We start from the raw sequence: 26,123 nt of genomic DNA, 5'->3' as shown, positions 1-26,123 counted from the left end.
GAGGTCAGGGGAACGTGGTGGCCAGGGACGAATCGTCAAATCGTCGTTTCCTTTACTCCCAATCCGCTGCTGACGGAGTTCACAGTTCTAATACCGGCATACCAAATTTATCAACTAGATGACTTAAAATAAACGTAGTTATCTAATCTTTCCATTAATACATTGGTCATTGACCTGCGATCAACCGCTGCCGAACTATATCAGTTCGTAAACGGATGAAGACTTTTGAAACATCCTGTATATCATTCATATACAATATATATACCAAGGAATATAGAAAATATTAGATAATGTAGAATGCAAAGGCTGAAAAGCGATATGTATTAGCATTGATCACAAATACTAGTAATTATAATTAATGGTATTACAGGTATTAACATTAACAGTATATTATTACAAGTAGGTATTACAACATTATAGTTGCATTATAATTTTCAAGAATAAAAAACGTTGTTTCATCCATTTTTATTAATTTTATTAAACGAATGAATAATTTATACAATGACATAAAAATGAAAACTGTTACAAAAAGTTACAAAAAGTTACTTCCTTATACATCAAATGGATAATATTAAAAAAAAATATAAATGCACGAGTTTTATTTGAATTTATAGGTATATTATGAATAATATTTCACTTCTATCTTTGTTTAATCCATATATTATAAGTAGGTAATTAAATTTATTTAGAATATTTTTTAATTTTTGGATTAAGGCTTCAACTACTAAGGTCATTAGCCTTGTACTGTGTGGTCACCCATCCGAGTGCTAGCAACTACTACCGGTACGTACGCTTAAAAAAGCGTTGCCGCAGATTGAGCGTACGACCTCGCCTCACCAAGCCATTTAGAATATTATTATATTATTTTTAACAATATAATAGCCATATATTATGCTAGATATATTCAGTATCAATGATTGAAATGTAAAATGTATATTATGTTTTATTAAAAATGTAATAAAAAAGCACTTTGTATTGTACATGGCATGATTAATGGCGGGTTGAGAATGATACTTTTACTGAATTAAAATAGGTTGATAATTATTTTTAAAAATGTTGAAATAGTAAATTAATGAAAAAAAAATTAAATAACACATTTTTATTTAAGTAAATATAGGTATACAAATATAAAGTTATAGGTTAACTAATAAATATATATATATTTTATTTTATTTGGATTAAGGCTTCAACTACTAAGGTCTTTAGCCTGGTACTGTGTGTGAGTGTGTGGGGGGGGGGGATGGTATGTACGCTCAAAGCGTACAACCGCGGCTCTCCAAGCCACAATACATATTTTTGTAAGAGTTAAAAATAATATAATAAAAAGCTTTTATAGTCTATAGCAGGTTGATTTGATTTAGATATTATTACTTCTCTTGTTTTATACATAAGTGATACGTGTTATAACTTATAATTAATTCAGTTAAATGAAACAAACAACAGATTTTTAACAAGCTATAACAATTATTATCACACAGAAGATTTTTTTTTCCACTAAGCTACTCTTTGTTGGTCAAAGGTACATACGGCTTATCTTGGCAGATAATATAATAGGTAAACCTAGCTACAGTGTTGGGTAAATTACTTTCGAAAATTAATAAAAAATTTACGTTACACGTAGGTACATTAATTATTTTAATCTAAATTACATTCGCGTTACATGACATTATTTTTATCACTTCACGTTTTTGCATTCAATTAGTAAGGCGTTACAAATAAAGTTACCTTTTTAAAAATGAATACAAAATCAGTCCTTAACGACTAATTATTGTATAAATTGAATATTGTAGCCTCTAGTTTTTGTCATACACTCTACACTCATAACTTATTTCAATAACACAGAAAACAATGTTACTTCATAGAAATTAATTTTAAAAAGTCATTTTGTTCCAGTTGCATTAATCTAAGTATAATATTATGATATTACTACAGCGTTACAGCAAAAGTAATTTTGTTACAGTCATTTGTAATTTGCGGAACATTGCTACACTGGCGTATAGGTGCAGCATTATTGTTGTACTAAATGTCTCCCTTAATTTATAAATAACAATTTATTAAGGTTCAACTATCAATAATAAAAATTAAATCAATAGGTAGTTAAAAGTTATCTAATGGTAAAGAAAAATTGGCTAATATATCACTTAAAGTCTTAACAATACATAATATAATATGAATACATAATAAATAAGTGATTAATATATGACCTGATTATTATAAAAAACATTGATGACCACATAAAATAAATAAACAATGTAGGTACCTATTATAATACATATTATAATTAATTTTTAACTCATTAGACACTTTATATTCCATATTGGCATAATAATTGTCAATTGGTATTTATTATAATTGATAAATATATATATTATATAATATAAATATAATTGATTATATTGATATATTAATTAGTGGACTTTTAAAAATTATCATGAATTGATTATTGGGCTTTTGGTCTTTATATTTTTAATAGTTTTACAACTTTTGCGTTTATGGTATGGACATTTTTACAGTAGGTACCTAACTGTCAACTATAATTTTGAAATAGGAACTATGAAAATGTGGTTTATGCACATAGTTAAATATGTTTAACCTGATCTATAAGCATTTTGTTCATTTGGATAATTGGATTTATTGGATCATTAATTTTAAAATAATTAATTGCAAGAACAATGTTATACCTATACCTAAGATTAGGTACTATGTATTTTTATTATTTTGGTACCTACGAAGGTAATACAATAGAAACAAATTAAAGGAATGTAAAAATGAAGTTAAAAACGAAATATATAATTAACAATGTAAAATCAGTTTCATACTTAAATTCATTTAAGTAGGTATTTTACTTTGAAGTACCTAACCTAAATTGTCCTTTATTCATTTCAACATCAAACTATTGATAGTCTATAGAACACTATAAAATATAAGTTTCCTAAATATAAATGCAATGATCCCTAAGTGTATCCAATTAACGTGCAATTGAAACAGTATAACTATATTCTTACATTATTATGATATACAACTACTGTTTAACCGGTAATATCGTAGTTAACAGTAGGTACTTACTACCTAGTTCACAAATACCAAATACTGGTAACAAAATTTGAAATACCACCAGCCCTGCTTATAATACATTGTGGTAATTTACGAATTTTCTGTAATCATGTAGACTCAAAGTTAAATTAAGCCGTGTCCAAAAGATAATAGAGAAACACTAGCTAATACCATGATAGTGTTAATAAGAGCTCTCATTGTGAAGATTTTACTATAATTTCTATCACAGTGTCACATGGGTCATGAATGTATTAAATATGTTATACATAGGTACTTATACAATATAGGTCCGTTTTATTATGTATTAATTATATGAAATTATTATTGTAGTGTGTTATAATACAATAATAATAGATACCTAATTGTTTACTTAAAAAACTCGACAGCCAATCCATAAATTATTTATACTTTATATAGGTAGGTACCTAATTGTATAATATAATTTCTTATAAACAATGGTTTACTTTAGGTTTTAACTCGGATCCTCTCTTGGCCCTTACAAAACATATGTATATGCCACTGGGTAGGAATTAAAATAATTTATAGACATAAAAGAGTAGGTACATACTAACTATAAAAACATCATAATCGTAAATGTTTTAATAAAACTAAGAAAAATTATAACTAATTTAAAAATCTGAGTGATAATGTTCACTGATTAAATAATACCTAATCATAAAATAAAACAATTATGTAAGTATGAAATGACTTAATTTAGTGACGAGCGGAAGAGTTACGTTGCCGAGCTATAGATCTATTTGAGGTTTGCTCCTCGTCAGCAACAATATAACTCATCAGAGGGTTTACACCTCCAGTGCTTACAACTGTATCGTGTAAATTCATTCTGAACATTTCTGATTCCTCGACAATCATATCTTCATCGATATCATCATCTTGGTCCATTGAGAGGAATTGTAGTGGTGAGTCAGCCTCGATCAGCTCTTCCAAACTCAATAAAGCGGCAAGATCTATGCCGTTTAATCTATTGTTCGGTCGTGGTTTATCAACTGAAATATAAACAAAATTTTTTAATTATTATTGAGTCGCGTAGATAAGTAGGTACTGATAGGTATTTACTTTTCATCTTGTTGCGGTCTTTTATTGCTACCCCACGCTTATGTTTAATTTCCTTAGGCAATTGTTCAACAATTTTCTCTATGAAGCTATCCAAAGTCAAACAATATGATTTTGATCTAATATGAACACGACAAATTGGACATTTTTTGACACGCTTAGTCCAAACATGAATGCATGATTCACAAAACGTGTGTGAACAGTTAAGGACTGTTGGCTAAAAAAATAAATATTATTTTTGTTTTAGTGTGTATTAACTTTTTAAGCTTAAAAGCATCATTTTATGATATTGACATATCTTTGTGTTGTAAATTAAAAATAGATTTGAGTAGTAGTGTTCACACAGATCCTCCTCTGCTGTTGGTTCAACCGGGGAAAAAAAAAAAAAATTAAAAATAGATATTTCCTAACTTTATTACTGAAGCTAGTATATAGGAGACAAAAAAAAGTAAATGTTTAACATTTATGAATATATTTTAATATTTCATAGATAAAATCCAAAAAAATCCAAAAATATTTCTTTTCATTTAACATAGGTACATACAATTATTTATTTACTGTTTTTTATTTTTGTAAATAGTTTTTCATTGTCAGTTTCATAATAACAAAATACCAAATAAATGCCTACCTAACTATAAGTTATTACTTATTAATTATTATTTTATTCAGTATTCAGTTTTTATTTTTTTAATAATAATGTTAATGTATTGTGGAAGTTTAACTTTAACAATACTGTTAAATGCTGACCCAGTGATACCTATAAGTTATGACCTATCCATTTACGACTACACTAACTTCTCGGTTATCTTTATTGTGAAACTCAATAAAACTTATCAAATAATCGCTGATAATTATAGTATAATACCTTAATAAAGATCTCAAAACAGACATTGCACTGTAAATCATTGTCAATAGCACACTGTATAATATCACTCCATGCAGAATTATCATTTTCAGTACTTTCTTTCTGCTTTTTTTGATGAAGTGCATGTAATTTACTTGCAGTCTCTTTTACGCTTTTGCCATTTCCTGTTTTCATTGCCACAGAAAGTTCGGTCGCCACTTTTTCTATTTCTATTCCAGATTCGTCAGACTGTTTTAATACTGGTCTAAGTTAATACAATTTCATACAAAATTAAATTGAAACCAATAAATAAATCAATTAAAATTAAAAGAGCATACTTCATTGATGCTTCAAGAAGAAGTTGAAGTCCTTGTGGTTGTACTTGTGTAGATATGCCTTTTGTACTGGTACTTGCGCTTGTACTGGTATTTGTATTAGTACTGATAGTGGTATTGGAACTGGTGTTGGTATTGGTATTGGTACTGGTACTGATACTAGTACTAGTACTGGTACTCGGAGTCATTACTGAACAACCTTGTTCGTAATAAGCTGCCGCTAAAGAGGAAAAAATTAAAAATTAAAATTAGTTTCTAGTTGTTAGGTATAAGTTGGTATATATATAAAAGTCCAAAATCTATTCAATACACGTAATTAAAATTTCAAAAATAATAATCTCATACAGATAGCCAGGTAGGTAGGGACTTTTTGATTTATTCCCATCGATCACTAAATATATTAATAGCAACTAATTTTTGCATTTGTTTATGAATGAGATTACTAATAACTAGAGCGCAGATTTTTATGCAATGCCATATTTTTCCTCCTCACATTTTAGGAATTTTTGTCAATGAACTTTACGAATAATGTGTATAACTATTGTAATAGTTAAAAAGTAATGGCTATTTTTGCACATTACTGCATATTTTGACTAAACTCAAAATATATTGAATGTTGAAGCGCAAATTTAAAAAAAATGTGCAAAATAATATTTTATCAAGCATAATATTTAATATTTTAATAATACATTTTGTAGGCACCAAGTGATTATTCATTTTAATAATATTAAATTATAAAATTAAAATTGTTTTTTGGTTTATTAATTAGATATTTATTATACGAGAGGAGGTTTCACATGAGACAATCAATCTTCCTCCAATTTATATTATATTACAATATTACATTATAACAGCAGCTAGTATAGGTACCTACATTATTATATAATCATATTGTAGAATGATGCTCATAAGAAATTGACTGTACATTTCTTAAACTTCTCTTAAACTTATGACACACACACACACACACAAACACACTCTCTCATGTAACGGGGTTAACTATTAGCTTTCTTTCACTTGTTATGTTTGCAATATTAAATATATTAATAATATATACAATACAATATATTTACTTGCAGCTGCTGCAAGTGCTTGAGCCTTCGGCGATCGGTATGTCAAGTCGTGGGAGTTCCAACACCGACTGCCGAACCGGCAAGCGCCTCGTAAGTAGAACATGCAGATATCCGAAGATTGCATGATAGTGGTCGATGTATACTATTTAAACGATCTGGAATCCAATCGAAATCAAATAATAAATATTATATAGTCTGGAGTCAAACTACAGAAATCTAACAATCTCCGGTCGGCTTTACGAATATTTTACAATATTAATGTTACTATATTGGCTTTATATTAAATAAGACGACGGGAGCTCGCACGAAAAAATCCAGGTACTACCGGCTTTGTCTGATGAATGTTCCTAATGAATGGATTCGGATGAGTGCCACCGATCCAGAGATGTCTCCCTCTTTCTCTCGCCACCCCTCTTGGACAGTGCTACCACCATCATTCAGCCCCTCCACCGTTAACACTCCCTACACCCAATGGTCGTCACTCTCGTTTCGGTTGGTTTCGACTTTGGCAGCGGGAAAAGCACTGTTCACAAACGGGGTGGCGTGCGACAGGGTGCAGCGTGACCGTCGTGCGGATCGGTGGGAGGGCTCGGTGGATCGATCGCCGTCGGACGAAGGGCGCAAACGCGGTGGATAACGATCGGTGTCGAATCCGGAACCACCCCGCAATATAATATAAAATAAATCCGCGTAAAGTTCGTAATATCTAATATGTAAGTACGTAGGTACCTATACAGGTACGCTTAAAATAATATTGAAGTGATCGTCGAAGCCCGCCGTACATATAACACATCGTGTAGGTACCTAATTGTACATTGACATACCTCTACACTAGTGTGTAGGTATTATTGTAAATTAAAGTCTTAATAATCGGTGTATTGTTACGGGTTTCCGAAGGATATACCTTGAGACGTACCTACACGAGAAAAGATATCACGATCGTACAACTTTTTGTTTCACGCTGTGCTTTTCGATGTACCTATTGAAGTGCAGCGTACAGCCTGTATCTACCTACCTTATATTAGTTAGGTACTTTGTAACAGGGTGAATTGTTGTACGAAAGTATAACACACCGTTTACAATTCGTCTTTCCATATATAATTGTTAAAGTAATATGCGATTTGGTACTTGACAATTTATAATATTTAAGCGCGAACGACCCATTATTAGCTCCACCGACGATTTCGTCTGTACAGTGTGCGTTGTCTTATCCCGTAGGTACACGAATAAAATGTACATAATAATAATAAGCACATAGGTAGGTCGCAGGTATTTTACATTGAACAAAGTTATAATAATATTAATTGTGTGTGACATTTTTACATCAAATGTAAAGGTTTAATATACATTAAATATTGTCTGTTGTTAGTTGATATATACATTGTTGGTGTTTTATAGTAGGTAAATTTATTAGATATTGTGTATTAATATAGAATGTGTAGACGTATAGTACCATTATTGTAGTATAATATAATATAGCATTATCGCCGTATAGGAATAGGATATACTAATATTATATTTATTAACCAGTTGGTACATGTGGACTGTGGAGTACTGCGTATGGTTATGAAAATTAATTCGAAGAAATGATTATTTTTTACGCCCTGTAGTGGTTTTCGGTTGTTATATTAGTAAAAATGTGTTTGTTAGACGTGTATCCATTAGACACGGTTGTTCATGGTGTTTGAAAGTTGCATATGCATTAGAGACCTTGCAGGCCAATGGTACATTTTTGTTTCATTTAAACGTAATTTTTAACGAAATAGAGGATTTTAACGAAAAGTGATTGAGTGATGTCAGAAGCGGAAGCAATAACGCATAGTCGCATAGATGTGCGGATTATTGAATATGGTGCAGTATTTGTTGAGAAAAAGCGATGTTGACATCAGTAATAATACATAGGTATACGTATGTGCATACGTCATATCACTTAGAATTTAGATCATAGTCAGATATCCAGGTGACACGGTTGCGGTTCATTTGCGATCGGCGAGAATAATAAAAAGTGTGGAGTTTAGGTAGTCGAAACGTTTCAATTCTATCTTTATTATAGGTATAATAAATTATAATAAACAAGGGAGGAGTGAAAATGTTGATACTTAGTCACGTAGAGGTGTGTAAAATATAAATAAGGCATATAGGTACCTTAAGTTTTACTTTGTAGTTCACCGAATTTAAGATGTATAAATATATGTTACTCATATTTTGTGTACCTATACCTACGCATAGCTGCTATGCGCCTGTACAGTTCTGGTCAGTGGGAGGCGTTGGCTTAAAATATATGACGTATTATATTTTGATTTCCTTAATCAATAACCCACGAGACTGTAGTAGGTGCTGTTATTTTATTTTGCTCGATTTCAGTTAAAAACAAGTCTAAAAATTACATTTTCTTCTTCAAACATTTTATATTTGACGAAAAATAAATTTCGTATTCGGTATTTTTGGCTTAACATTTTCTACGAACTTAAAGAAATGTTGTATAATAGGTTTATTAGTTTTGAGATGTGCATTTATGTAATTTACACACTAGCAAATAATCTCTATACCAATGATTACCCGGAAGGACTGCAGAAGTGTATCTGTATTCTGTACACGGCGTATAAATACTATACCATACTATCATACACAAATATATTTTATAGGGACATTTATGAAAATATAATTTAGGTAGGTCTATATATATTATTATTTTTTATACATTGCAGATAGTACAACAGTACTGCAGTGAGTATAGTTACGCAGGTGCTTGCATTATCTATCATTTTTTGAAAACGTTAATTATTATTATCATCTTTATTACGTTGACACGTCTTGACAACATCAAATAATTGAAATAGAAATACAGGATAACAAATTAATATGAATATTAGGTATTTTGGAACTCCCACGCACAAATTGATTTTAATTGAATAAAAAGTTCAATAGATACCTATAGTTATTAAAAGAGTTTTGAATGAGAGTGAATGAAAATGGCATAGGCAGTGGCAGCTTGAGTCTTCATAACTCAAAGAGCAAGTTTATAAACAACCCACCCACCAACTACATTTACTACGACCAATGTAATATTTTTAGGTTCTTTTTTAGTTAAATTTTTCATTAACTTTTACAATTTATGATATAGATACAGTTATTTTTTACTTGAATGATCAATTTTCTGTTATGAATAATAAATAAACCTGTTAAACTTAAAACATTTTGTTTCCTGATTTTTGGGGCTGTCGCTCCTAGTATTCTTATAACACGCCGCCCCTGGGCCCTGGGAATAGGTAAAAATAATAGCGGCTATAGCTTTTCTGTCGTACTTGGCTGGCAATTGAAATGTTTTGAACTCAATAATAACAAAATGTATCTGTATATTATAATATACGTAACGTTGTAAGTAATAAAAAGTAAGTACCTATACAATGCAATTACAAAATATTTAATAGAGCTCAATAATATTAATACATATACGGATTATGGTTCCTCGATTTTCTCCAGACTTATTTATAATGTACATTCCCGATAATACATAGACCAAAATATTTGAGTCGTAGAACTTGTATAGCTTATATAGCATTGAGTTTAAACTGAATATATCAGATGATTTATTAATTTTATTGAGGGCTTGTCAATAATATTCAATATAGGTACGTATGGTGTTGCTGTGCCTGTGAGAGGCGCGAAAGTTGGTACGAGCAGTGTCATAAAATCTTGTAGGCGGGTAAAGAAAAATTTAAAAAAAATTGTATACTTTTTATACTCGAACGTCATAGCTATCATTCTAAATAATTATTGTTGTCAAACGGCTTTCAGTAAACAGAATAATTTACTTATTAAAAAAAATTGTATAGGTGCGTCATTTACAGGAGGTTGATAAAGGCGATAGAGCCTGTAAGTGTAGACCATAATATTTGTTTTCTTGTATTTATTACACTATTTTAACGAATCTAGGTATATATGTACCAGGTAATGTACCTATTTACAACATTGATTATATGTTAAAAAATAAACAATTAATAATAATTTTTGTAAAAGATCATATTATAATAATTATCAGTAAAAAGTGTCTTCATGCAAAAAAGATAGGTATACTATCTGATTATAATTTTAAAAATATAAAAAAAATTCATATTAAATAAATTATTATATACAATAAATAACCAAACATTTATTTAGAACGTTGACAATTAATAATTGTTTTTTTTTTTTAAAGTCATATTACAATTATCGTTAAAAATTGCCTATATCGGTATACATACTAATTTAGAAAATCTCTGATTTCATCCATCAGTTAGGTTGTTAGTGAGGTGGCCATTGTTTAACGTTTAACTTTGTGTACAGAGTAAATATAGGTACCTACATTTCAAACTGAAGAAAGAAATGCAGCTGGGATTCTTCTAATAATGTTTCTATTATTATAATTTATAATTCTTCCCCCTATGTAATTTTTTGGTCAACATTAATTAGAAAAAAGCCGGTGATTGAATGTCGCTCTGCTGTACAGTAGGTTACAAGTGAGTCACTGTTAATGGATGGAGTTAAATTTGAATTCAATGATATAAAATAATTGTACATGAGAAACGATTCTGAGCGAAGACGGTCTATCAGCCTATACTATTATTTAGTAATTTAGTATATTTGATGATATGATTATGAGTAAAGTAATTTATTTTACTACTAAGCATTTGTACTACAGTAGGTTAAATTAATTTTTGCCTAAAAAAATTATATTTGAAAAGTCATTGTGTGTATAAAATATGACAATATACTCTCAAAGTTTCAAGTAACCACGAATAATATTTTTAAATTACAACAAATTAACTTAAATCATTATTCTTGGTTATTTAATAATATGCAATTTTGTCCAAATTTGAACATAAAATAACTATGAATAAAAACTGTGTTTATATATTTTTTGGATGTTTTTGGTTACAGAATTAATTACTTATGTGTGCAACTTTGTTTTAAATTTTTGGTCTATAGCAATGAAAGTAGAACATTTTATAAATATTCAACTACAAAATAATTTGTACATTTTAAATTTTATGAACTTTAAATAAACTAATATAAAACAAAATCATACAGATGTATTATTAATATTTTTTAACTAATATTGTAAAAATATACAAGGAGCCTCAAATTACATTTTTAAGTTTTTCAATACAACAAAAAAATTTTTTTTGACATTTATGGAAAAAAAAAACTAAAAATATTGAAAATTGAAGACGATCGTAAACAGCTCAAAACGAGTCAAAATATTTTGAAAATTGTATGAAGTATATGAATTGATAAAATAAACATAATATGGTGTATTTCAAATACTTACAGTTATTCGTTTTTGAATAACAACAAAATAAGAAAAATGAGAAATCAAATGAACGTTGAGGAAATGTAGCACAAATTTCAAATTCAAACGCTCATAAAAATTTAATTTGACTCCGTTAGACAGTTTTTCTTTGATAAAGGTAGACAAACTTATAAATAATCTTGTATTAGATATAAGAAGAAACATTTTTATAAATTTTTAACCCAAAAATAATTTGCAAATTGTCTTGATTTCTATGAAGTTTGACAAAATTCTAAATTCAAACAGTAATTTTTTTACTAGCTAAACTGTATTACCTTAGATTACATTTCAACAGGGCTAAATTTTTTTTATCAACATTAGTTTGAAAACAACTTATAATAATCGAAAATTTTATGGTGTATACAAAATGTGGTTATAAGCATTCAGTAAAAATTGCAGGTACTTACTGTCATTTTTTTAGGACTATACCAAAAACCAAAATAGATTTTTTCAAAAATTAATATTGCATAAAATGATCTGTTTATTTATCTTGATGCTTTAGAAATCTATTCAGAATTTTTTACTTTTGACCCCCAAAATATTAACCAGATTCACTTTCCTATCAGAAAACATGGTGTTGAAGAATGTTGAAACATTTAGTTTTTACTGTTCCAAAAGGTGACTCAAATAAAAATAAAAACATACATCATTGTAAAATCAATACATTCATCGCGATCGCTCCACTCAGAATTTAAAATATCACATAAGTTTTTACCAGTGCCATAATATTTTTTAACACACTTACCTGTAGTACTGATGTTACAGACATTTCTAGGCCTGTACAAAAATGAGAAGTTTCGTAGTTTTCTATCATATAAAATATGTATATAGCGACAATTAACTGTTAATTTTATATTAATATTTAGAGACAATCATAATAATAATTGGTATGTTTTCAATTTGTTTACTATTATTACGTGCAAATCTACCGACTGTTATCAGAATATTATCACAAATTATATTTGTAATTCTGTTATCTGCAAGCATCCGGATTAAGTATAAACAAAAATAATAACATCGGATAGTGCAACTGATAAGCAAACACAAAAAATAAGAATAATATTTCGTACTGAAAGATTTGAAAGAATTTAATTTTATAATATGTCGTTAAATATTACAGGTTCATGATGAACGCACCTAGTCCGGAAGTGGATGTGTTTATTAGCAACTACACGATCGTCGATCCAGACGTATATCATCTGTGGGTGAATGGATATTCCGGTAAACATTACCTATTTGATAATATATATAATAATATACTGAGTATATGACTAATTAAATGGTGTTGAATTGTTTTGCCATTGATTGTTTAAGCATCAGAAGCAGTGTCCATTCTGAAACAGTATGGTATTCTGGAGGAGATGGGCACTACGCTCGACTTGGTTGCATCCGACATATTAGACCATTATAGGACTTATAGTTTGCTAGAAAAAATTATACATTATCCAACAAAGTTAGATCAACAGCTGGCATTTCAAATCGAGCCACAAACGAAACACATATTAGTAGAAAAGTATTTATATTTTAACCATGTATCAAATAATAGGTTTATAATGTTATACCATATATTATTATTTATACTTTTTATATTTGTATTGTTATGTCTGATAGGTACTTGTATATTGTTGTTTTTCTAAGTAAATCAGTAGTGAATAATAATAATAATAATATTATGTATATATAATCTGGATGTGCTTTTATGTTCATAATACAATAATTAAAAACGGTTATTATGTTTATGTAATACAAATAGCACAGATATTAAAAAATAGTATTAATTCAAATTTTATTAATTAACAAATTTAAAAAAAACAATTTCAAAATAAAGACAAAAAAATAAATATAGATAAAAATAATAATAATTCTGATAAAGTATTAATGACTGAAACCTATGAATTAATTTATTATTATTTTTTTAGGTATTATGAAATAGATGATATAGTTATTCGAGAATTTCTTGGAAAAAAATTATCATCAAAACATCGTAAAGATTTGGATGAAGTTAGTGAAAAAACAAGCATTGCTATAAAATCTTGCAGGTTGTATTAATAATTAACTATCAGAAATATCAATGCATAAAAATAATATCTGTTCAATAAAAAAGCAACAACAAAATGTACATATAATTATAATTTTAGACGTCAATTTGACAATGTCAAAAGAGTGTTCAAGGCTGTTGAAGAACTTCAAGGTTCTGTTATCCAAAACATTTCAAGCATATTTCTACTATCAGAAGATCTGGCTAAGTAAGTAAAGAAAAAAATAAAACTTATGTTTTAATTAATAATTTCCAATTGGGTAAATTATAATTATGTTAATATTTTATTAGGAAGTATGGAGTAATTGTTTTCATAGCTTGTATGCGTTTTGAAACGTCAAAACGTAAATTACAAATGTTAACATTTCCTGACTTTTATGAACCAACTCTTTGTATTATGAACAAGTGGACTTATCCTAAAAGTAGTCCAGAATTTGGAGACACTGACTTGGATCGAGAGTTTTTGCTTGAATTAAGAGAAGTTAGAGTATTATTGGACAAAGAGAAGGATCACAAACAGTAATTATTGTTTACTAAATACGATTTAATCAAAATGAATATATTTATTTTATAAAAATATCTTGTTATAAATTCATCACTACACATTTTCAATTAAAATTATACTCTGTTTACTGAGAAAATGTGGTTACTTCACGCGTACAATTGGAGCCAAAGATTTGAGTGATTATGGCAGAGTATGAATCGTGTTGGTATTTGCCCAACTACATTTTTTCAGATAATGGAGTATAAAGTAAAATCATTTATTTCTTATTTAAAAATGTAACATTATTATAAATTTGTGTGTTTAAAAGTTTAAATATCATTTTACTAGACGGCTTACAACTTTACAAGGACCAATCATTGAGCACAGTTTCGTTTTGAAACAGGGTAATAGCTCTGGTTCTATATGTATTCTACTTCAGGTGGTACATGCAACTGAGTTGTTTGATACGCATTCTACCATTAAAAATCAATTCAAATTGACATTTCTTTTAAATTAAATGAGTGTAAAAGAATAATTTTAAATCCATAAGATTTAAATATTGTCAATACAACATATTTTTATATTTATACATGAATTATTGGAATTAATCAGTATTTACTATTCTTATTTATTTGCCATCAATATTTGACGAGATGTTTTACCATCATTTTGTGTTATCGTTTGTAGTTTTGCATATTTTTTTCATCGTTTCCATTGAAGTGGTCACCATAAGTTTTCTATACGTCGGGCATTTGTAAAAGCTGTTAAAAGCACATAGGTTTTTTGGAGAATATTTAAAATTTGGGGTTCAGTACTGGGTGAATTTGCTTTTTGGTACTTTTATAGCCACAGGAGTTTTTTTATCACAAAATAAAGTGACGTGTGACTGCGCGTATGTATGTTACGGTTTCCAAGAATCTTAGCAATAAATTGTCTTTAACTACATAGAGATTTTGGAAAACTCACTTTCACTAAAGATCAGTCACTACACACACAATCACATCAGTCATCATAATTATAACGACTGCAAAAAATGTATTAGACATCTTTGACCGTAACACCCAAGCAAACAATGCATTTGAAACCATAGCTAATGATGAATATTGTTATATTAAAGTTAAACATTTACTTTTAAATTTAAATTTTGAACATAGAATAAAACTAATAAAATATTATTATTGATATCATAGATTTATTTTTATCTTTAATTTAGTTATTTATTATCGATAACTCTTTTTCTAATCCTTAACGTACAAACTATAGTGAAAGAAATACAGTACATAATGTTTTGATACAGCGGTTAGATTAATATTGAATACTGATGTGATCAATGATGTAAGAACATAAAAAAAAATGAATTTGTGTTTATGCTGTATTAATTTTCTGATTACTAGGTTTTGAAAACTTGATATTTTAAATATTATAATTGTTATTAACCCTTCTTTTTAGTATTGTATGTCAAAAATTAAAGCCCGAGTTTCTAGAAAAAACATATAATAGTATGGAAGTTAATTTTCGTTTGCTGAGTAGAGCAATTATAGGAATTGCCTATAATCTTCACCACAATAGAGACTTAAGGTAATTTTATTTACATTGAATGTTTATTATTTGTTATTAAAATTGTTCAAATTTTATTTTAGAGGATTCTTCCTGGAAGTAGTAGAAAGAATTATTGATCCATGGAGAATACTTGGTTGGAACAAAATAGATGTTATGAATTTCCTGAAAGTATATGTCAACTGTGCCATAGAATTAGATATATTCCAGTAAGTCATATATTGTGAACTTAACTGTATATTTGATCTACAAATCTTAAAAAACATTTTGTTGAATCACATGCTTGGTAGAACACTGTTTTATCTCCGACATATTACAAATTAGCAAGTTTTTGTTAAAGCTAAACCAGGCCAATCCAGCAATATTATACAAGACAGATCTTTTTCAACCATTTTACACACTCATTTTTATGGAAAATATTTATTATTTTTATCCAATCGATTTATAATAAATAGGTAGCTTTTGTTAGTATTTTTTCTTTATTGAACTTATTTATACATCAGTACGTTTATTTAAATAAAAGATAAATAATATAAAGGACGGATGTACTTGATACAATATTAGATATATGAATTTTATAGTTACTATCTTATATATGCGCTAAATCATATTTAGACACTGTGTATGATAACTAATTTTAATTAAACTTTGTCTAGAGATGCAGAAGTGAAGAAAGCTTGGGAACGGTATATGGATGTTATTACAACCAGTGTCAAACAACTCTACTGAAATAAAACAGCAATTCATTTGTAATAAATTTGAAGAAAATTAAAAAAATTGTTTTGTTTTATAGTATAGACTGCTAAGATAGTGATTTTTAATACCTATTATGTTAGATATTTTTTAACCTGTGTCCTTAAAAACAGTTGTGACTATATTTAATACATTTATATGTTTTAGAAAAAGTTAACTATTTTTATATGCATAGATGCCTCAAACACACCAAAATATTTGTTTTATGTTAATTGGAGTTATTTTTAGATTGTGTGTTATATTATTTAACTTTTGTTTTACTAAAAGCTTTCATGTAAAATCTAGTTATATTTTTATTGTATAAATTCATTAAAACTGTAAATTAAATTGTTATGCTAGTCTAACATAATCTAATACATTTACAAATATGTATAGTATTGTTTTAATTGTACGCTTTTAAAATTGCAAAAAAATAAAGTAATAGACTTTCATGTTTAGTCAATATTTTATGTTTAAATCAAAACTTTGAATCACTTTTTTAAATTTATATTTTGAGTATAAATGGTTTACCATAATTTATTTGATTTCAGGTAAAAAGTTATTAATTGTTTTATCTATACTTGAACATCATGAACATAATACTTAAGTTAATGTGTAAACAATTTATGAATTTTTATAAATACATGGTAAATTCAAAGCATTACAATATTGAGTTAAAATTCAATTAAATTCACTTATACATTGTTGAAATATGATAACAGTTAAAAGTCACATCTAAAAAAAATGAAAAAAGTTTACATAGCTTTGACATACATAATGACAAATGTTGATTTACAATATGGTTGTATAATAAACATATAAATTAAAATCTAAGAGTTAATTATTAATTTGTACTTTGTTAACAGCTAAATACAAAAATCTCACTATATGTCTTATTCATCAATTGAACTTAAAAAATGAGAATAATAGTACAAATGATAGTATACTTGTATTTACTGAGAAATATTTTAACTAAATTTGATTATGTAGTAGTAGGTACTGGTACACTTTTGATTCCTAATCTCTATGTTATTGTCTCATAACTGAAACTTAAAAATGAAAGCAACAAACCACTTATACAAATTTTAACGCCACATAAATAGATGTTTTACAGTTAAATTTATTATTTAAAATAACATTTAATTTTAAGATCAATGAGTTCATTCTGCAGACGAATAAAACTGTACTTGGGATTTCTGTATCTAATTAGTTATTATAATAAATTATTTCTAATTGGATTAGTACATTTTCAAATTATGAATATATTTAAATAAAAAAGCAAATACTTAAAATTTAAATCACAATTATAAAATCGATATCTGTTAAAAATCATAATGTACATTAGTCATAAAAAAAGTATAAAAAAATATTTTACAAACAAAATATAACATAAATTTGATTAGGAAATTTTAGTTTAGTTTGATCATATAAAAATATAAAAATAATTATACCTTTATTGTATCAAACATTTTCATTTAATTAACCACCAACCTATTTTTCAGCTAAGATTTTCATTATTAAAAAATGTTACTTGTTTTGAGTATGCCGCTGCAATATGGTAAGGAGGTGGAACTCTTTGTGTGTTTCCTTTTGATTCATATATTTTTTCCTGCAATGAAAAACTTCAGATACTTAATAAATCCCAACTATTTAACTATAACATGTGTACATACTGGCTCAATCACACAATTTTTCATTTGATAAAGTTGTTCCATTTTTTCAGCTTCTTGATCTATTATTGAGCAATTATCAATTTCAGTATGAAGTTGGGAATCAAATTCATTTGATTGTTCCTAAAATTGAAAGTGTTATGCTTAATTATTATTTCATATTTCTTAATAATACTTTATATCTACATATGTTGTTTCAGTCTAGTTGTTTATTATTAACACATTTATTTAACTTTGAATTCTGACATGGACCATTAGTTGGATTGTAAAATAGAACTCTTTAACATTTGAGCTGGTTGTGGGTGAGAGGCGGAAGATACACACAAACCCACTACCCAAGGCATAATTTATAAAGAAAAAATTAGAGGCTCAAAACTGTGGTCTAGGTCTTTCACATGCCGGGCAATACTGTTCACCATTACTTTATTTCTTCTACTATATTTATCATTATAAATTTTAAAATAATTTTAGAAAAAAACTAATTTAAAATAATATTACATTATTTTTGTTTTTCCTTTCCAATAACATTTTTGCAAATGCTCTCATTTTTTTTGGATGTGGTGTAGGAACTCTCATTAAATTTCCTGGTTCTTCTAAACTAGAATCCTCTGTGAACCTGATTCTTGTATTTGTTTTAAGAGGTTTATGATTTTGATCTTTAATTTCTAAAAAAAAACAATTTTTATCTTCATAAGTATAAATAACAATAAAAAAGTAAAATTTACCTATGTAGCTCTCTTCTCTTTGTGGTAATAAATAACAAGTTAAAATATGTTTTCCAGTCTCACGTTCATAATCATTTTGTAAGGGTGTCAGTGGTTTGCTTTGGTTTTCAGAAAGCCAAAGTGCATTTAGATTTTTTAACTTAAGAACTGAAAGGGGAAGATTTGTTAACTTGTTTTGAGTCAACATTAAAACAACTAAATTTTGTAAACTTCCAATGCCGTCGGGCATACTTGATAAATTATTAGATCGTAGACTGAGTTCTCTTAAGCTTCTACAGCTACAAATCTCTAAAAACAAAAGAAGGCAAACAAGTTACTAAGTTATTATTATGAAAATCTGAAATACTATCTAACTATAAATATAAAAGAAAAAAAATTACCGGTTGGTAAATTGGTTAATCGATTGGCATCCAGACGTAAGGTGTTTAATCTTCTCATTAAACCAATAGTAGGTGATAAGGTTTCTAAACAATTGTAAGAAGCATCAAGTTCTTCTAAGCACTGAAGACCTTCAAAAATACTATTCATTTGTTTCAGACAGTTATGATCTACTTTTAATGTGACTAATTCATGTAAATGTTTCATTGAATTAGGTAGACTCTGAAATAAAGTTATAACAAAATAGTAGATAATAGTAACTAAGAAAATAAAAGTAAATTTACCTTTAAATTGTTAAATGATAAATGTAGATCTTTTAATTTTGAACAATATTGAATATCTTGATCAATTTTAGAAATTCTATTATAACTAGCATCAAAATACCAAAGTTCATGTAAATTACTAACTTCCTACAAAAAAAAAAAATGTAAATATTGATATATGATAAATGTTTTTGTGGTACATTGTGGCACCAATAGTCTTAAACATAATAACTAATAAGTATAGAATCCAAAATCATTTGTTTACCTCTTACTGTTGTATGTGGCATGTGCCAACAAATAATAATGGGAAAAATATTGCTTATTTTAGTTAAATGTTTAAATTGCGTAATATTAGGCCAATGAAGCAAATGAGCTGAGGCAGCACCTTCTAAAATAGTATTTAAGGACGTAAGCACCAGAGTAGAAGGACAGTGCGGGTTTCGAGTGAGAGACAGATATATTTTGTAAGCGATTCACAGAGACCCGTATTTTTGTGTTTGTTTTATTATTGAATAAAGTGATTAAAAATAATGTTAATTGTTGAGAGAACTTGTTGTGCCATCGAGATATAGGTATACTACAGTGGCGCCCAACGTCATTCGTAATCCACTACCCGAATTACTTTTGAACATTTGTGTTGATTAAATACAAGTCATTTTTGTGTGTTTTACCTTTACACATATCGGGTTTTAAACTTTACATCAGATTGAACTCTCATGGGCCACAACAGGAAGACTACGACCAATTGGATCCACAATTTTGGTGTTTTACACACTCGAGGTGAATATTTGTGTTTGGTTATAATTGATATATTCGTGATTTATATTTACGAATACTTCGGTTATCAATACTTTTTTTTATTATTATTAGCGTTAATTAATTCTATTTTAATTTTAGTGAGGGTAATAATTATTTAATTAGTTTTTATAGTTTAATATAATTAATCTAGTAGTATAAATGTATGAACACTCCAAATACATTTTTCTTGCGATATATTTAATAAAACTTTTACTAATTAAATTTTTTCAGGATTTCAAAAATGTTATAATTTAAGTATATAATTTTAGTTGTAATTAATTAATTATAGTTAACACATTTTATATGACCGAGTATAGATTTAGGATTATTTAAACTAATTTTTAAAATGTATAGTTTAATGAATCAACTTAAAGACCCTAGATCGGATCTTTCTATTACGATAAACACAGCAACAGATATCTATACTCTTAAAAAACCATTTCTTATACAATATTGCGAAAATAAAAATCTAAAATCTACTGGAACTACTACCGAATTAAGAGCTAGACTAAGTAGATATTTAAGAGTAGCTATAACTTTGGAAGACGTGGATGATTCATTAGACGTTGAAAAACATAATATAATTCTTAATAATTCGATCACTAATAAAATTGACTAAAAAAATGTACTGAAAGACACTGAGCTATCCGATTCAAGTCCCTATCAAAAAGACAGCAATAAAAACCCATCAGCTACTTACTCAACATCATTAGCATTATACGACAACTTAAACAATAGTTTATATTCGTTTTCAAATAGAGTTGAAAAAATCTTAGGAAATTCAAACAAATCTGATAGTAACTCTCAAGATCAAAGCACCCAATTATATCAAAATACCTTAATACATTTTGAGGATTCTATTACTTCTCCCGAAAAGGGACAAACATGTTCAGTGGGGCCCATTATCTTCTTGAAGAAAAAAAAATATATATATAAGTTAAATCGATAATTCTGCATTTTGATTTGATTAATATATGATTGCAGCAGTTTGTGTATTAAACCAATATATCTTTTTAATTTTCAAGATAAGAGACTTCAAATTGGGGCCCATTTGAAAAGATTATTAAAAGAACTTTAAATTATGTAATTTTTTTGGCCAGATGATTTTTTGTTTTTGATTATGTTCAATAAAATATACTAATGTAGCAGAAATTATAAATAATAATTTGATGACCATACATGATTTAAAGCTCTTAATAACTTTAGAAATAGCCTCAATTGAAGTCTTTATTTTAAAATCTTAAAAAGTTTTTAAACAGTTTTAATAAACAATGAGCTGTAATCATGTGTTAATCAAATGGCAAATCAAAAACTCTTGATGACACTTAAAATAAAATAAAAAAAAAAATTATTTCAAGGTAATTCTTAATTTTGCCAAAAACAACAATTACAGCAAGTAAGAACGGAACAAAAAAAAAAATGTATTTCGAATAGGGAGTAGATAGACAGATACACAAGCATATAGTATATACGAATATTGACTGCATGCAACACTGCATTATGAGCATTAGACCACATAAACAAGAATATAAAATAATATTTCCGCAAAATTTGTGGTACTTACTGAAGGAATATCCACAATATCATTGGAGTCAATCCACAGCTCATGTAATCCATAAAGATCACTTATTGCAGTAGGCTACAACAATAAAAAATGTAATAATTTTATTTTGATTGAGTTTAAACTTTGAAAATATTCTTAATTATACTCACAAAATCAATGAAGTCATTTTGTCCGATGTCAAGTCTATATAATTGCATTAAACGTGAAACTGCTTTGGGTATTTGTGATATTTTATTATCCCTTAATTCTAATACTCTTAAATTAATAAGTCTACCAATGTTGGCTGGTATAAATTCTAATTGTGTGTCATTTAAACAGAGTTCTTCTAAAGACAATACTTGCGTCAAAGGTATAGGGAATATCGAAATAGGGTTAGCACTTAAGTTTAAAATAGAAAGTTTTTTACAATTCTTAATGTTTTCATCAATTGTTGGTAAATCTAAAAAAAAAACAAATAATAAAAATATTTAAAAAAAAAGGCAAACAATAATTTAATACATTTCTCTTACAATTTCTGCTCACATCTAGCTCGACAAGATTAACCAAAGATCCAATTGCTTTTGGAAGATGTTCTAATCTATTGTCACTTATATGTAATACTTTTAGCTGACCACAATGAAATAAAGGTGAAGGTAAATCTTTAATCTAGAAAAAAAAATAGTATTAACTATAAAATAAAAACTATTTTTAATAATTTAAATACATAGGTATAAAATAAATACATTATTTTTATGTTACAATAACTGATATTAACATCAATTTTAGATACTGACTTTGAAGCGGAGAGATAAATGTATTGATTTTACAATGGTTTTTATTTTTATTTTTATGTTTTGTGTCTATCGTCATCTTTTGGGGCAGTTAGAATATAAGAAGTTTTCAAAAGCGTAGGGCAAAACAAAAAAAGGGGAGTTTTACACCTAACTAATTGTTGACAGAATCGATTTAGTTTTTTATTTTAGCTGTTTATAGCTTTTTCTATAACATTTCAATATTTATTGGTTTTTAATACTATTGTTCAACTTTCAAAAAAAGTTTACTACAAGAAAATCAAATTCATTTTTACGAGTATTTAAAGTAAAAATGTTATCGATATTTTATTCATACATTAATGAATTCTCATTGAGCAATTTTTTAATTTTATTGTAATTTAAAATCAAATAACTGTAAGACACTTAAAAGGTTCAAAAAATGTTTATTGTATTGTGTTAAAAACATGATAACATTTTCAAAATATTTTGACTCGTTTTGAACTATTTATGAATATTTAAAATCTAGAATTATTTTTCTATAAATGTCAATAAAAAATTTTTTGTTGGATCGAAATCTTGAAAATATTATACAAGGTTTTTCATAAGTTTTTATAATAGCAATTGAAAAACATTGGAAAATACAATGGTAAACATTTTTTTATTAGCATTTAAATTTCAAATTTTGATAAAAATTAAAAATGTATAAAATGTTTAAATTTTACATATAAGAACTAAAACTTTAAAGTAAGGTTTCCCAGTAGTTGATCACTGTAATAATGATTTTATTTTGTAGTAATTTAAAAATATTATTTGTGGGTACATGAAACTGTTAAGTATTTTGTGATATTGCAAACACACAATGACATTTCAACAAAAATTAATTCAACCTACTGCACTACCAATGTATAAAAGTAAAATAAATTACTTAACGGCAATAATATCATAAAATATACTTAGTAATATAAGCTGAGAGATTTTCCCAGCGCGGAATCGTTTTAGTAATGATTTAATATCATTGAATTCTAATTCAATACTTCCATTATAGTGACTCCTCTGGACACTCAATGTACAACAGATCGATACTCACTTTCCCATCCTTTGTTTATTTGAAATACACAAATAAGTATTTAAAAGTATCATTGTTCTACCTATATTATTTTGTATCAAATATTTTACTATAGGGGAGTATACAATAATATAAACATTAAAACAAACATTGTGCTAAATAAAATGAACTGTTTAATGTTGGCATGAATTAACATTGAAGATAAGTAGGTAGGTACACATTTTAAAGTCTAATAAATAATAGACATTTCTTAAAAATGTTTCTTTTATATTTCTTTAAAAATTTAACAATGCCATTTTGGTAAGTAGGTATACATTATATTTAAAGTTGTATTATACTTGATGATCTTTCAGAAAGCAGTACACTATTAGCTTATAATATTGCTTTATAGGTATCTAACCTAACCTACTAGGTACATGGGTAATATAACTCAAATATCAAATATTCTCAAATAGTGAAACCTTCCTTAATGGACACCTCTAAATAGCGGACATTTTTTTGGGAACAAACTACAAATCCTACAAACTTTCTACAAAGTAACCTTCTGAACAGCAACTACAATTTCAGTGACCAAAAGTGTCCGGAATTTAGAGGTTTCACTGTAGGCATATATTTAAGCCTTAACCACAAATTTAAGTACCTCATTGATAATACTTACAACATAATTAATAATTCATATGATATAAATATACCTTCTTATTATGCTTTAACATTGTACTCACTATAATATTGTTATGTCCTCAAGTTTAGAGCAATGAAATAAAGAAACAAAATTATTAAAAATAGTATACTCTTTTAGTAGGTAACAGATATTGGGTAGGTACATTTATATTTATTATTAAAACTATTATAAATTTTAATTTCCTTACGTGATTGGAAGATAACAATAATTTTTCTAGGGTCCTTTCATACATAAATATGTGTAGTGGTACATCGACTAGATCCGAGTTGTTCATATCTATAAAATCAATATAATCTTCATATTGATGGTTAGAGCTCTTCCGACCAAAACACGACAAAAGAGACATGGTTTTCCTAAAAATAATAATAACCTTGTTAAACGTTTATAATTAATCAATTGTATACGAAATGTTTTATAATTACATTCACCGGTTAAACATGTTCAATAAAAAAAAAAATTGAGAAATTACAATGAGTTCAACTTGGTGGGAATCTGTTTCAAAAATGTGAATGTTTGATAACCGAAAATGATATGAACGCAAACAAAAAAAAAGGGGGAAACTGGTTTGCGAACGTTCCAATCTGGTTCGAAACATGCCTCCATAACAATAAATCAACATAGCATTGGAGGCTCCAGACGTTCCAGATGTGATAAGAAATACATTCGGATGCCAGGCAATTGCCAGCTATACTGGCTAATGACTAGGTAAATTATTTATTTATTGGTTAGTGGTTATTCATATTTTGAGTAGGAACAATGTACTAGGTACTTATGTTGTATGTTCCTATCTCGTTTTCGATTCTGATGATTGTGGTTCCGATGAATGTGGTAAGTCTTACAATAAATAACAATGCATATACGTAAGATATACCTAGGCCTTCTATGTCATTTACTTTTGGAATAGTAAAACTCTTCAACAGCTAGGTAGGTATTTAACTTTCAGGGTGGTTTCTGAATTCTAGTAGAAAATTGGATTTAGTTGGTAGTTTGGGAGTTAAAAAGTAAAAATGCGGGCAAGTGGGTAACGCTCCGCTGCACATTACTTGGAAAGTGTCTATAGAAGTCACTGTAATGGATGTGTTAAATTTGAATTCAATTGTACAAAATCATTGTATAAGAAAAACGGTTCTGAGCGGAGACGGCTGTAAGCCTATTATAATATTTAATATTACTATGAATTGGATTACAGATTCAATTTTGTGTCACGAGTTTAAAATTAATTTACACATTATCAAACTTTAAGCCTTAATTTAGGTATAAGAACATTATTTTTGTTCTCCCCGATTTTTTATCGCATTTGAATTCGTAAGCGAGACCGATATGTTTTTAGTTATGTGAGTAGGTACCTACCCATAAAATTGGTAATAAAATACGTAAAACATTAAAATTTAAAAATATTTTAGTTTTATAAAGTAGGTTAATTTACTCTAATAATGATTAAAGCGAACAGTGCAATATCGAAACTGCTAAACTCAAATTTGCAATGTTATCCATTCGTAGGGATAACATTATAGGTATAAATAACACAATATGCTGTTGAACGTCTTTTATTAAAATGTTGACAAATTTCATCAAAATCACAAAAATGTACAAATTATTTTGCTGTAAATTCATAAAATATCTATGATAATTGATAATCGATAGGTAAGTAGGTAGGTATACCTAATGATTTGTCTTTGAATACTTAGAAGTAGAATTAATT

The 26,123-nt window shown here is 27.6% G+C and overlaps 3 protein-coding genes across 7 annotated transcripts; 1 reads left to right on the top strand and 2 right to left on the bottom strand.

The window, feature by feature from the left end:
* Positions 1-3,524: 3,524 nt before the first annotated feature.
* LOC111032739 (E3 ubiquitin-protein ligase rnf8-B-like) lies at positions 3,525-12,621 on the bottom strand. 3 transcript variants are annotated; one of them, XM_022313176.1, is made up of 6 exons: positions 12,458-12,621; positions 6,381-6,535; positions 5,311-5,527; positions 4,994-5,237; positions 4,132-4,345; positions 3,525-4,061 (listed from the first exon to the last, which is right to left on the bottom strand). In XM_022313176.1, exons 2-6 carry the CDS (start codon positions 6,502-6,504, stop codon positions 3,769-3,771), a joined length of 1,092 nt encoding a protein of 363 aa, XP_022168868.1. In that variant the 5' UTR covers positions 6,505-6,535; positions 12,458-12,621; the 3' UTR covers positions 3,525-3,768. The 3 variants fall into 3 exon arrangements, with proteins under 3 accessions (XP_022168868.1, XP_022168869.1, XP_022168870.1); XM_022313177.1 differs by lacking the exon at positions 12,458-12,621 and adding an exon at positions 6,706-6,906; XM_022313178.1 differs by lacking the exon at positions 6,381-6,535.
* Positions 7,023-16,828, top strand: LOC111032740 (acidic fibroblast growth factor intracellular-binding protein). Of its 2 annotated transcripts, XM_022313182.1 has the most exons (9): positions 7,023-7,176; positions 12,833-12,933; positions 13,027-13,225; positions 13,632-13,751; positions 13,851-13,958; positions 14,042-14,269; positions 15,684-15,812; positions 15,875-16,000; positions 16,448-16,828. In XM_022313182.1, the coding sequence occupies exons 2-9, from the start codon at positions 12,837-12,839 to the stop codon at positions 16,518-16,520; spliced, it is 1,080 nt and encodes a 359-aa protein (XP_022168874.1). In that variant the 5' UTR covers positions 7,023-7,176; positions 12,833-12,836; the 3' UTR covers positions 16,521-16,828. The 2 variants fall into 2 exon arrangements, with proteins under 2 accessions (XP_022168874.1, XP_022168871.1); XM_022313179.1 differs by lacking the exon at positions 7,023-7,176 and having other exon boundaries at positions 12,723-12,933.
* A 1,018-nt stretch (positions 16,829-17,846) lies between these two features.
* On the bottom strand, positions 17,847-24,966 carry LOC111032775 (erbin-like). 2 transcript variants are annotated; one of them, XM_022313230.1, is made up of 11 exons: positions 24,844-24,966; positions 24,609-24,774; positions 22,431-22,566; positions 22,071-22,360; positions 21,922-21,996; positions 19,581-19,706; positions 19,299-19,518; positions 18,919-19,206; positions 18,692-18,858; positions 18,197-18,316; positions 17,847-18,132 (listed from the first exon to the last, which is right to left on the bottom strand). In XM_022313230.1, coding segments are annotated over exons 1-11 (1,701 nt in total). In that variant the 5' UTR covers positions 24,846-24,966; the 3' UTR covers positions 17,847-18,021. The 2 variants fall into 2 exon arrangements, with proteins under 2 accessions (XP_022168922.1, XP_022168923.1); XM_022313231.1 differs by lacking the exons at positions 24,609-24,774; positions 24,844-24,966 and adding an exon at positions 24,432-24,598.
* Between the last annotated feature and the right edge of the window lie 1,157 nt (positions 24,967-26,123).

Source organism: Myzus persicae, unplaced genomic scaffold, assembly GCF_001856785.1.
Source record: "Myzus persicae strain clone G006 unplaced genomic scaffold, MPER_G0061.0, whole genome shotgun sequence".
Classification (NCBI taxonomy): Eukaryota; Metazoa; Arthropoda; class Insecta; order Hemiptera; family Aphididae; genus Myzus; species Myzus persicae.
Note: the sequence above shows the minus strand (reverse complement) of the source record. Positions and strands in the feature narration are given on the sequence as shown.

Coding starts and splice junctions, on each gene's coding strand:
- LOC111032740 (XM_022313182.1), top strand. CDS start 12,837: ATGATGAACGCACCTAGTCCGGAAGTGGATGTGTTTATTAGCAACTAC. Junction 13,959..14,041: donor CTATCAGAAGATCTGGCTAA/GTAAGTAAAGAA, acceptor ATATTTTATTAG/GAAGTATGGAGTAATTGTTT. Junction 14,270..15,683: donor AAAGAGAAGGATCACAAACA/GTAATTATTGTT, acceptor CCTTCTTTTTAG/TATTGTATGTCAAAAATTAA.
- LOC111032775 (XM_022313230.1), bottom strand. Junction 22,361..22,430: donor GCTAGATGTGAGCAGAAATT/GTAAGAGAAATG, acceptor TTTTTTTTTTAG/ATTTACCAACAATTGATGAA. Junction 19,207..19,298: donor ATTAACCAATTTACCAACCG/GTAATTTTTTTT, acceptor TTTTGTTTTTAG/AGATTTGTAGCTGTAGAAGC.
- LOC111032739 (XM_022313176.1), bottom strand. CDS start 6,504: ATGCAATCTTCGGATATCTGCATGTTCTACTTACGAGGCGCTTGCCGG. Junction 5,528..6,380: donor AGCACTTGCAGCAGCTGCAA/GTAAATATATTG, acceptor TTTCCTCTTTAG/CGGCAGCTTATTACGAACAA. Junction 5,238..5,310: donor CTTCTTGAAGCATCAATGAA/GTATGCTCTTTT, acceptor GTATTAACTTAG/ACCAGTATTAAAACAGTCTG.